The sequence below is a fragment of the Trichoplusia ni genome, chromosome 10, assembly GCF_003590095.1.
Source record: "Trichoplusia ni isolate ovarian cell line Hi5 chromosome 10, tn1, whole genome shotgun sequence".
Classification (NCBI taxonomy): Eukaryota; Metazoa; Arthropoda; class Insecta; order Lepidoptera; family Noctuidae; genus Trichoplusia; species Trichoplusia ni.
This window is the reverse complement of record NC_039487.1, coordinates 9455325-9468628: the sequence shown is the minus strand read 5'-3', so window position 1 is coordinate 9468628 and position 13304 is coordinate 9455325. Positions and strand designations below refer to the sequence as shown.

Below are 13304 nucleotides of genomic sequence, written 5' to 3'. Positions count from 1 at the left end.
GGGTAGTTTTGCCCGCGACTTCGTCCGTAAATTTACTTTGAGCAGAAAGTTTTTAACCCACTGCAAAAAAAGGAGGAGGTTCTCAATTTAGAATTTACGAAACAGGACCAATCCACATAAACGACCATACAACCGATAATACAATTTTACCACGACGGTACCGAAGCGCTCGGCCGATACCCAACCAAATGCGTGTAACGAAACCATAGCGCGATCTATTTCGATCCCAACGCCATCTATCGACCATAGTGACAACTCGGATTATTTATCTATACTCCGTTCGGGCATTTTCTTTGTACTAAAAGTAGTATTATATTTTTTATATGTTATTTTATTATTTTTTTCATACCTTTTTACTATTTATTTACTTTTTTCCGATGAATTAAAACAACATGAACCGAACTCGTGTAACGATCGACACCATTGCGCGTAGTACTAATAGAATTATCTATACTCCGTTAGAGCATTTTCTTTGTAGTAAAACTTTTATTATATTAATATTATTTTTTTTACACCTTTTTACTGTTTATTTACATTTTTCTGATGGATTTTCCGATGAATTAAAACAATAACATGAACCGAACACGTGTAATGACACCATTGCGCGATTAACGCCATCTATCTACGGAGCATAGGAACAGCTCGACATTTGACCAATAGATGGCACTATTATAGAGTATGTCCGTAATAAATTTTATTTTTTATTTTTATTTTTTATAATAAAAACTATCCTATGTCCTTTCTCAAGTTTCAAACTATGTCTGCACCAAATTTCACACAAATCGGTTCAGTAGTTTAGGCGTGAAGAAAAGACAGACAGACAGACAGAAAGACAGACAGACAGAGTTACTTTCGCATTTATAATATTAGTTTGGATAAATAAGTAAAGAGGAAACACTAATTTCTATATTCGGAGCAATGCAATATGTGTGCCCTAAAGTGTGGTTACCATTATATATTCTGTGCTTTTGTTAGGTTCAAGATGTTTTAATAAACGGAGGTGATTTACTATAAGGTGTACTCTCCTTACCTACGGGAATCGAACCGGCAACAAGCGGCGCGCATTTGGTTTAGCGTGATGGTCTACTGGTGTAAGCCTCTCGGCTATTCGTGCAATCAAAATTAATTATACACATCCTAATATTAATAATCATAATATATTAGTTAATAATTATCATATTGTTACCTTGATGAGATATTTTAATTCATAGCAAAATTGACTAAAATTAATGCTCCAAGAATCTGCAATTTCCCGAAAATTCAATATTTATAAATAAGATACTAAAAATACAGTTATTTCAAGGTAGTCTTCGACGATAAGTACATACGTACCTACATACTCATATTGCATTAAAGTGTAACATCTAAGGTATCTAGAAACACGCAAGGCTGTATCATTTCGCATGAATGGACAATGTTTATTCATATCTAAAGTTAGTGTTATAATCTTTATATTGATCTCCTCTTGATTCTTAGAAGGGATAAAACAGAATGAAGTTATGTGTAAAACCAGTGCGTACCCACTGGGATCTTGCATGCCAGAAGATTCTTGTTCCAAAAACTAGATGGTGATAATAAGTAGAAGTTTAGACTTCTATTTTTAAACCTCGACGCAAAAAGAGTTTTTTGTTTGACACGTCTGTCTGTTCGTCTGTTAATGGCATCATACTTCCCGAAAGAATTGTGCGATTTAAATTTTGATTGTTTTGTATTTAAGGTGAACTGTGTGCGAGATTTCACAGACTTGTTTGATAAAAAATGGTCCAGCAATTTAAAAGTTGTGGCGAGGGAAAGTTTTACCCTCAGGGGGTTTTTAAAATTAGAGAGGGTGAAAGAAGCGTACGTACGATTTAAATTTGGTATCCTTATCAGTAGTCAGAATAATATTATCTGCCTCATAACAAGCCTTGACCTTAAAGAAAATAATTTGAGTATTATTATTACAAATGTTTACGCTGTGCAGACTGACAAAAAGTATCGATAAAAAGTTTTAACATTAAAATATGATTGCTGTCATAAGTGAATACGTTTTTGTATGAATTAAACTTAAAGTTTCGTGTAGAATTAGCTACATACTAAATATCAAATATACACTTCCCAAAATGTTTTCTTGATGGGGTAAAATTTCACTTATAATCATTAAATCGGCGTGTATAGATGAGCATTGATCACCACGCTAGCTCACCGTAGTTTCACTGTTTGGCAACTTAGATAAAGTCACTTTGGCACTTCCTTGTGTTGGGTTCGAACCCGCAAGGACACGTCGACTTTTATCTACTTAATTTTACATGCCCAGAGCCATCCAGACTCAGAACAAACATTCGTGCTCCAAACTGCTATCCGTTAGTTTTTAGCCGTTACTCACTATCACTCTGCCACCTGCCCCCTTCGATTTTTCCACACTGTCCGGTCTATTTCTTCTGCTATCCATTTCTCAAGTATGCATCTTCAAAGCATATCAGGTTTTCTTCCTTTCACATCCTGCTCTGCTACAAATATGTACTTTTCTATCATAACAATCATTATATTTATGACCAATAAACGTTTCTAAACAATGGTACATTGTAAAATCAAGGATAATTAAAAGTTAATTAATCCCTTTATAGCATTAATCCGCTGATTGCTACTAGACTGCTTTGAAGGTGCTATTTATAACAGAATTTGGTTCCGCATACGATGAGTCGGCCAAATTTGAGGAATCTTTGAATTTAATGATATTTTAATCGGCCTTATGTTGGCTGTATTTTTGTAAAAAGCTAGAATATTAAATATCAAAACTATTTGCTCATAATGTCGTGGTGGTTTTTCGGTTCTTCGTATGGATTTGTATGCAGGAAGATGTAGGTACCATCCCTACAGCAAGAGGTACCTATGTGACTGATTCAAAATGATATATTATTTCCTTCTTGTTTATTATAATTCTTCACTGAAAAACGGTAAAGCAAAAATTCGTGCGGGACATGGATTTGAATTTGAATCACCAACCCGCAGTGAGCTAGCGTGGTGATCAATGCTCATCCTTTCCCATTGGGAAGAGATCTGTGACAAGTAGTGGGACATTTATAGGCAGGTATTTTTATATTTGTGGTTTCTGATCGAGCCCTAAATTTGCTACATGATGTGACTGGAAGGCCACTAACATAAATGTAGTACAATTCAGTTATTTTTTTTTTACTTTCAGTTTTCCAAGGTATGTTGAGGTCTGCTTCACCCAGCCATTTTATCTTCCACTCTTATTTGTAATTGGTAAAATAAAAACTCAAATTGCAAACCCCATTGCAAAAGAATGATTGTCTTAAGGCTTGTGTGCAGTTTTTACTACCCCTTGATTTAACCTATCTAAATCCGTTTAATCTATTGTAAAATAATAAAACCCAATATAACGAACACCTTAAACCTGAATGTTCAAAGTATCTGGCGACAGGAAATAATTATAATTTGACGGTCAACTCTCTTTGTCAAAGTCAAGGATAGGTACCGCGCATGCGTGCAGGTTGACACGAATCATTTGACATTGTCAGTTACTTTGAACTGAGAGTTACTTTGATCACAATTTTTCTTTTTGTTAGTATGAGTTCCTAACATTTCTTTACCCATCTCTCATTATTAATAGGTAAGCAACAAAAAATTAGTTAAAAAAACGAGTTCAAAAATGTTTTTAGTTTTAATTAAGTATTTTTTGCTACTCAATTTAGAAAAAAGTATTGCAGACAAGTGACAATTTTTTCGTCGCTATCCCCTGAACTAGACTTTAGGGTTCGCTACCTGAAGTTTAGAAACGTTCTGCTGTCTGTCACTGTAAGGCAGTATTTCATGAACCGTGATAGCTAGACATTTGTCATTTTTTGCTGATGTGATCCGGTTGTGGTTTTAACAACGAAAAATAAAAAATCGGGGTTGGGTAACGGTAGGTTTTTCATGAATTTAATTTGATTGTTTGTATGTAACTTGTACGGAACCGCCTATATCGCAAATCCGACTTTACACTTCATTTGGTACTTTTTATGTGTTGTATATTGTATTGGTGGATTTTTTACCTTAATTAAAAATACTTTTTGTTTTTTAATCACACGTGTAAGAAGTTGGATGAGGTCTAGATGAGGAATCACAATGATTAGATTTATCAATGGCCTTGGCGGCTCAACGCTAAAGTTTATATATAATAGGAGTGCTTGGATAAAGCGGATTTGTACTGTGACCGAGCTTTTGACCGGACTGTGTTATCGAGTTTTTATATTATTATAACTATGAGTGCCATAAATACGTTTGTTTTGCTGACGCAAGTTATATTTATATATGCAGCGTGTAAGTGTTTACTGTGTATTTACTTAATTATTTTATTTCTATACTTCGAACAGCTATAGCTAAGTGCCAGTCAAGAAGACAGTCTGAAATATATTTTTGAACTTTATTTTAATTTTTTGATCAGATTTTTATTTTTGACATTTGTTAATTTGTTATCATTATAATAATGCTTCTATTACTCTGAAAGTGAATAAAAGAGTCTCTTATACTACATATCACTTTAATTACTACGAAAAGGTACAGGTTACTACAAGAGCAATTCAGTTTTAAAATAAAATCCGACTAAAAACAAATGTTAAAAAGTCCAGAAAGCCTCCGAAAAATATTAATCAATGCACACCAAGATTGTTAAACTTTTTTTGAAGAACAATAATTTAAATAAAAGCCCTTCCGAGCAGTCTTGTAAAGTTATTATAAATTATTTTTGTAAGGTCCTTTGCTGGTCTCAATATATTTGATACTTAAAATTGCGTAGTGTTTTAAGTTCATAACTTTATTTGCTCGATAACTTTGTCTTAAAGCAAGCTTCATTTGTATGTTTGTATGTACTGCAATACTTACTTATAATTAATTAAGTATATTTTGTGGTACTATACACATAATAACACGAATCAGTATTTCAAAAAATTGATATAAGTAAGTTCGGTTCAAAGGATTTTCTCGCCTTTTTGATGTAAATAAAGAACAATTTAATCGTAAAACGTGATACATTGCAAGTAACCAATTGTTCAAACTTATTATTTTTTGCTTTCGTTCTTGCCTAGTAATATTAATATTTTTTTAAATAAGTATATTAAAATATTAATATACTTATTTAAAAATTAACAGTAGGGTATTGGCTTAAAAAATCAGGGATGATTTTATTGAAAGTAAATTCATATTAATACCGTTTATTAGGTAATTTGTAGGCAAACCACGTTATCCGTTATAGGTAGGCACCTACTACCTACTTGTGTGTCGGTCACGGCCAGCAAGGTTAGGCCATGTGTAATATATTACACATTATTTACTTATTTACCTTTACCAATAATAGTGCTAATTGCAGAAATTGTAAAAGGCTTGAATACAATAGAACATAGAAATCTTTACATCATAATTGATCATTGCGCCATTTGCAAACCACAAACTACTTTGATTGCAGTTTATATGTACTTAGAGTTAAAAGTACTTATATCTTCATTAAGAAATACAAGAAACGAGTCAAATTTTAGACGGAATCGCGACACTGAGGGCAATACAATTAGGCTAAAGAAAAAAATACCCTTTCATCACATAGCTTAACTTCTATGCTAATTTTTCCAACATTAAAAAAGAAACTACTTTTAGCCATCTCGATTCATGTGCTACAGCCTATTCACAGTCTTACTGCCTCAAAAGGATTAAGCCGAATGAAATGTTTGCTTTAAGTGTGGGTGTATATTTTTTGCAATTAATAGCCCAATACTTAAGAGGCTATTTACCAATATTTACTGGTTTTGACACTCAAACTTAGTGTTGATAATATAAAAAGAAAACGTCATAGCGGTAAGGAATTTAATCCTTGTGTCGCAACATTCAAGTCACATGCACTAATATTTCCAGATTCCTTCGTAAGTCCACGAAGTAGAGTACACAATGTAGGGATCGAACACGCGACACAGCGCACAATGGGTTTGGCGTGGTGGCCCAACTACTCGGTCAGCCGTGCCAGCCATCAACATAAAAATATTTTTTACATTTGCTGATGGATTGTGTCAAGAATAAAAGGGAAAGGGAATCACTGATTAAGGAATTCAAATTAAACATTTTCGATGATGGTCTCATTAATTTTTTGTCAAATCCTGTTTCAGAAATTACTAAACGAATATGTGGTCTGGTTCGAGTATGTAATCAGTGATTCCCTTTTCAGTAGCGTGTAAGAAAATTTAGTATAAGGTACAATGGGGTTGACGTATCAGTGTGGATAAAATCCCCTTAAATATAATAAAAGATTAAAAAACAAAATTTTTCCGGTAAATCTGTTTAAGATCGTAACGTACCTTCGATTTTTACCATAAAAGGCCATAAAAGGTTTATTTCCATGTTATTTTTTGTCTTTTCTTATACGTGTATAAAAATAAACAATTCAATGAAATAACTTCGGAATCGATATCGGCCTCGATACTTATAACGCCATAACTTCCTATTTATTTATATATTCCATTATGTTAATGTTAAATCAACACAAAACAAAAATATTTACTTTACTTATATTATAAATGCGTAAGTTTGTACGTAGATAAATGTTTGTTACTCTTTCATGTAAAAACCGCTGAACGGCTTTTAACTAATTTTGGTACACAGACAGTTTATAAGCTGGATTAAGACATAGGATAGTTTTTATTCCGATTTGTTAGCGTTGGATTATTTTCGATTGGCAGCGTATGGTTCCGCTTTCAACAGCTAGTGTTTTATAAATAAACGTAGTCGTCATAATTAATCCTATAAATATTAAAATTATTATTGCTTGGTAGCAAAGCCTTGAATTTCCATATGCTCTAGTCGAGTAGTAGTCTAGCCAAAGTAAGTTCCTGAGCTCGTGATGTTTTAAACTTTTTGAAGAAGAAAACTATGTGATTTAACATCGAAAGTATTTTTTTGTAGCCTCCGTTGCGGAGGGACTACGGAGGCCATCTTCATCCAAAGTTCTAAGTTTATATTTCGCCAAAATACATCATAATATTGATCTAATACATAAACAACAGCGTGCAAAAATGTACTCAGACGCGTTAATATTTATGTAAATAAAAACAAACCAAACTTATAAATCTTAACATACACTTGTAAATTATATCATTTGATTACAATACGTACGAATAAATTATGTACTGAATGTACCAATAATTCTAAAGCTGATATTGTGATAGTTATCGAAGAGAGACGCCGCTCTTTGGCGTATAGCGCTATCTCGTTCCCACAGCAGTTACGGTAGTGGGATATAGGTTCCAGAGTACAGGGCACATGCTAGCTCTTGATGTAGATAGCTATAACACGTGTTAATGGAGCATAAACTTGTAGAAAATCATATTCTACGCAAGATTTATGTCGTACTTCACCTCCGTGAATATTGATTACCGCAATATAACATTTTGTATCAGGTATATCTATTAACACGAAAGTCTGTTAGTGATGAATTGCAATGCAGTGTCATGCATCGCCCAAATGCGGGAGTCGTCGCACAGCGTTTAAGTTTTAATTGGTAAAAGTCTGACACTCCAGCTTATTAATCCCCCGACTTACTCTCTTATATCAAAAGTAAGGACTTAATCAAACAGGCAGTTCTAAGAAACCCTCCGGATGCGACTTCATCTCTTACTTTGCCGGTTTTTATTACACTTTTCCTCAAATGCGCATTTATATGAAAAAACATACTTAATTGTTATAACAAGTAGGTAACCAGGTACATGCCAATAGCACCGTTATTATCTACAAGTCAAGATATAATTCTACCATTGTTACAAGTGCACTTCTGTGATCTGATTATATGATAATCATGATTTTTTACCGACTGTAAATGAGCTACCATCCAACATCTCGTTTACATAATCGATGTTTCATGCTGGAGCTACAATTAATTTAAATTATAATAATTTTTAATATCATTACAAAGAGTTTGAGTTTAGCCGTAAAATTCTTAAAAAAATAATTAGTCCTTAGAAAAACAAAGTCCAAAGCCAATTAAAATAATGGTTGGTTGAGTTCATTTAGCTCAACAAATTAAAAAAAAAAAGACTTAATACTAAAGACAAGCGGACTGGACTTAGCTTGTTAAACCATTTTGTTCCATAATCGTCTTAAAAAAATATTATTTTAATTTCAAATCTGATGTTTTTGACATAGTTTTAAAGGATCACCCGGTTTGCCTTGAAAATTTTACGACATCTCTAGAGGTCACTCAGTGGGGAATACTGGCGCAAGCTGACCCCAGTAATTTGTTCATCATCTATTTAAAAATGAGTATTACAAAAATACAAATAGCTGGCAAGAAATTAGCAAGCCATACTATAAGAAAAAGAAAAGTAGACCTATCGAATTTTATATTATATGTTATTTTTATATTATTCAGAACAAAAATTGAAAGCCAGTCCTGCACTTGATTTGGAGTCGTGATTGCTTAATCGATGCAGTTTATACTACGTACACGGCCTACTAACCTAGTTACATAAAAAAAAAAACAAAAAGTCTTCTGAAGGTTTATCTCGAAATCACTTCACTAGAAACTTTATCGATCGATATCATTGAAAAAGTAATCAGACAGCGTAAAAAAAAGAAACGTGACGTCAAGAAAGATCTGGCAATGTCAAGTGCAAAGTTAAAATCAAGGTTTTCATAAACGTTACCACCAAACATGTACGCCAGACACTAACGCGAGCATGTTCAGAAAAGGGTTCAGAAATGGGAACAAATATAGTGACTATGTAAGAAACAAAGCAGCCGATTTTGACGGCATTAATATACCAATAAATCACCAACATTGATGAAAACAATACATACTTAACGACAAATAAAAACATTTAAGCCACTGCTTTGGGCATCTTATTTGGATTGTTTGAATCTAATGTCATTAACCTTAACAAACTAGCCGAAATAATGTTTTGGGCAGAAGACATTAGCATTCACAGCTTGTCTTCCCAACGTTTGAGTAGACTTCTAGGTTCATTGTACTCGTGTCTTAAACTTACTTTTTCTCCTTTTCCAGTACCTCCGATTGAAAAATGCCAACTCAGTGACTCAGGCTGCGTTTTGAAGTCTTCCCAAAATGCTTTGTCAACTTTCGTCGCTGGAATCCCAGAAGTTGGTACTGAAGTCTTGGAGCCCGTCCACATTGATATCATTAAGATCGACCTCTCTGGTTTGAAGCTCACCATCAAAGATGCTGACATTAAAGGGCTGAAAGGCACTGTACTTGATAAAGTCAGGTAAAGATTTTTTCTGCTCTTTTTTTTTATAAAGAAAATGGAGAAAGAAATGAAAAAGCTTTGCATTTCTGTAGTCTTGCTATAGTCAATAGTAATACTTTTTGAGCTAGATTGAAGCCTTCATATTCTGTATTTCCAGCTTCGACACTGGTAAAAAGGAGCTCCGTGTTAACTTCCACGCTGCCCTTGTGTTGAAGGGCAAATACAAGGCTGGAGGTCGCTTGCTCATCCTGCCCATCAGCGGTGATGGAGATGTTACCATCAAAATCAGTAAGTAATCACTTATTACCATTAAAAAATCATTTTCGAGGTATCTTTTGCACTACATCCCTCTTAAGGCACACAAATGTATAAAAAGCTCTTACCTAAATACTGAATGTTTATTAGTGTCCGTTCTTAAATGTTCCTTTAGGGATAGATGGGTCTTAAATTCCATTATCCAATAGATAAATCTCTCATAAAATTTCCTTAGTCTAAAACATATAAATTCGCAAACAAGCAAACCGTTCAGTCATGCGTGATGCGATGCGCATAGTAATTTCATGAATATGGTGCAGAATGATAGAAAAATACTGATATGTAACTTGGCTAGGTTCCCAGCTTGGTTTAGATCTAGAGATAGTGCAGTGCATACCGCATTAAAATATCTACATCTACATAATTTAAAGGTTAAGTTTGCTAAAATGATACCCACGAACATACTATTAAGATTCCAATCGGTTATCGTGATGCTAATATAATGGAGGAAACAAATGTCTTTGCACTTGTCTTGCAATTTCTGAATGTTTACGTCTCTGGGATCTTCCAACTGTTCTATTTATACCTACTCAACTGAGTCTATGTCGTCAATATCACAAAATTTAAAATGGCGGAGAAATATCTTCTCGAATCGAACCCATTTCAATCTACTTTAGGAAATCAGACAGGGAATAACAGTTTGATGTCTTACATTTTCCAGAAAAGCTCGAACTTTTCCTGACCATGGTTTACGACATCGTAAAGAACGAGAATGGCAAGGATGTCATTGACCTGAAGAGCTACAAATACACTTACGAGAACAATGAGAACACGCATTTCAAACTGACGAACCTTTTCAATGGAAACAAAGCGTTGAGTGAGTATCGATGATTGATCGAATTTATTGAGACTATTAGAGTATTATCTGCTTAAACTAAAAGGCTGATCTATTTTGGCACTTAGAAAGGAAATATTTAACAAGAAATGTTTGTTAAAACCTTTTTATTAAAAAAAAACCCTCTTTAAGGTATTTAATCTTAGGGTTATCTTGAAGTTTTATGTACTAAGACTCCCAAACCCAGTATAAGCATTCGTGGATTACACAAATGCTTCTACTACGCGGGGATCAAACCCGTTCCATTCCGCGCACAGTTGGTATTGGCGTGGTGACCCCAACTACTCCTCTAACATTTAATTTAATTTCTTTTTTAAACCACACGTTTAACAACAAGTTTTCTTATATCCTTTTTACTGATTTATTAGTAATGTCTGAATGTGGACTTTTGCCGGAATACGTATGGAAGAAAATTCTTGTATCAGTTGGGTTAAAAATTGAGCCGATCGTTTTACTTTGAGAGTTTTACGTGACCTTATACCATTCTTGTTAATTTCAGGTGATGCCATGCACACATTCATGAATGACAACTGGAAGGCGATTTCGCAAGAATTCGGAGACCCCATGCTTGAAAAACCAGTTGAGAAAATATTCACCGCCATGAAAACTTACCTAAGATCGCAACCTTTAGACGAGATTGCTAATGTTTAATTTATTACCAAATATTATTTTTAAAGAATTAATTATTATATGCTACGGTTAAGGATTTGGAAGAAAGGAAATACAATTATTTTATTACATAAGTGTATTTAGTTTCATTGTTTTTATGTTTTTCCATTTTCCAGATGCCAGAAATTCGCCAATAAATTAAAGTCGATTATTAAATCGCTCAGATTCTTAGCCTCAATGTAAATAAAAAAAATATTAACTACTTGATTCTAGGTTAGATGACGTTAGTGTGTATTATAGCGCCTGCATAAATTTTAACATACCTACTATTTTGCAAATACCGACTTTACCAAACTTGCTATTAAAATATTGCAGGCGCATTTAATAAATTCATGGAGTTTGGACTAGCGTGTATACGTAATGGCACTAGGAACATAATTAAATACTGCATCAAGCTTACAAAGTTTCACAACTAATCTACATAGTCTGAACAGATTGTTGGAGTCACACTTTCACGTACAAAGGTACAACGGTACTAAGGCAATTCCTATGAGCAAAGATCTACAATTAAAAATAATCAACAGCGGCTTAATGTTCCTCTGAATTGAATTCCTGTGAAAAGAATTTCACGTTAACTTTTTATGCCGTTGTCTTCACTTAGTAAACTCATTTAGTACTCAAAAAGTATTTTCTGAGTTTCAAAACGATTTTTTTACTTTATCACAACTAGCTTTGCCGCTTATACCTATGCCTTAAATCTTACTAGCAGTACAACGGAGTAAGCGATCAGTAGATTAACAATATTATTTCAGAAAACTAATTTGATGCTTATAAAATTTGCAATAATTGTGCGAGTACTAATATGAATGGACTATTTGGATATAGAGGCATTAATATAATTGTTGCAATCTTTACATATTTCTATGCACTAATCTACGTTGACCGGGATGGTTGGCGCACTTTGGGGAGGCCTACGTTCAGCAGTGGACGGCGATAGGCTGAGATGATGATGATGATGATAAATCTACGTTTCCTCCTCCCTTCCTCGTCGAGGTATAATCGAATCTCCACTCTACCATACCATTCTCTTAATTCTGGTAGGTATTATAATATTTCCTTTGGGAAGACTAAGATTGTAATTTCCTTTGATCAGGAAGCAGAATACTATCTCCAGTTGAGTAAGCAAAACGGCTCTCAGTACAGCTTATAACGCGTTTCTTCTACAAGCTGCAAGGATTGAAAACGATACAACACTACGCCAAAATGAGACGTGCCGCGGGTTCGATCCCCGCGTATAATGAGCATTTGTGTGATCCACGAATTCTTCTTATGAGTCTGGGTCTTCGTGCTTGACTTGGATGTTTGCGACAGGTACCCTTTTAACCCCGATTTTCAAAATAATCTTTCCATTAATAGAGTCATTGTTTCAAACAAGAAAAAGCCGATGTACGTTTTACATACGGACTCTTCTTGGTTTAGAAACATTTTGTGTGATGAACTCATATTTGAACAGTTCTTAAACTTTGAAAATAATATCCATTAGATATTCTTACGTATAAAAACGTGTCAAACTTAACAATGTTAAGGACAAGTCATGAATCTTTATAATATTACTCACTAACACTATTGACACCTTTGAACTTACATTTATCACTTCAATTTATGATCGCTGCTTTATACACTTTTATAGTATTCTGTTTAGTACCTACTGGTCATGTGTACCATACTAAGTTGTGCTTGTATTTTAATTATTACATTATAAGGCCGTTCCATAATCATTCTTGAAATTGTAACTTAAGATTAGATATAGATAAAGTTAAAATTTTATATATTAATTATAATTGTATACAACTAAACCACGGAAAATGTTTATTTAAAGCCTGGATTCCGGCAGGCGGAATAGGGTGATAGACATTTAAGGACTAAAACCCACCCATGTTTTTGGTCTTGTCTTCGTGTGCCGTGGACGCGGGAATCCTTCAAGAAATCTTGCTGCAGCCTCTGGACCTAATTAAGCTATGAGTGGCCAATAGCTATGAAGCATATATTGACGACGTCATCAAATTATTATAGAGAAAAACAGTTCCAAATATATTTTGCTGGCTTTTGCAAAAGGTTATTTTTGATTCCGCATTGACGATGCTGTAGTCAGCAAATAGGGAGAGGGTTGGGGTCTCCAGACACCGTGACTAGTGGGACATCACTAGGGGTTGAAAAACGACCTTTTAGAAAATGTTTTGTAATGGACAACTATACATATTATACATAGACAGTTAGGTTTAAGTAACAGTATTGCGTAATAGGTATACTTAAATGAAGAC

The 13304-nt window shown here is 34.0% G+C and overlaps 1 protein-coding gene across 1 annotated transcript; it reads left to right on the top strand.

The window, feature by feature from the left end:
* The first annotated feature begins 3878 nt into the window (after positions 1–3878).
* LOC113497911 (circadian clock-controlled protein-like) lies at positions 3879–11117 on the top strand. The gene is made up of 5 exons (XM_026877715.1): positions 3879–4305; positions 9023–9242; positions 9382–9512; positions 10201–10356; positions 10874–11117. Exons 1-5 carry the CDS (start codon positions 4248–4250, stop codon positions 11023–11025), a joined length of 717 nt encoding a protein of 238 aa, XP_026733516.1. The 5' UTR covers positions 3879–4247; the 3' UTR covers positions 11026–11117.
* The last annotated feature ends 2187 nt before the right edge of the window (positions 11118–13304 follow it).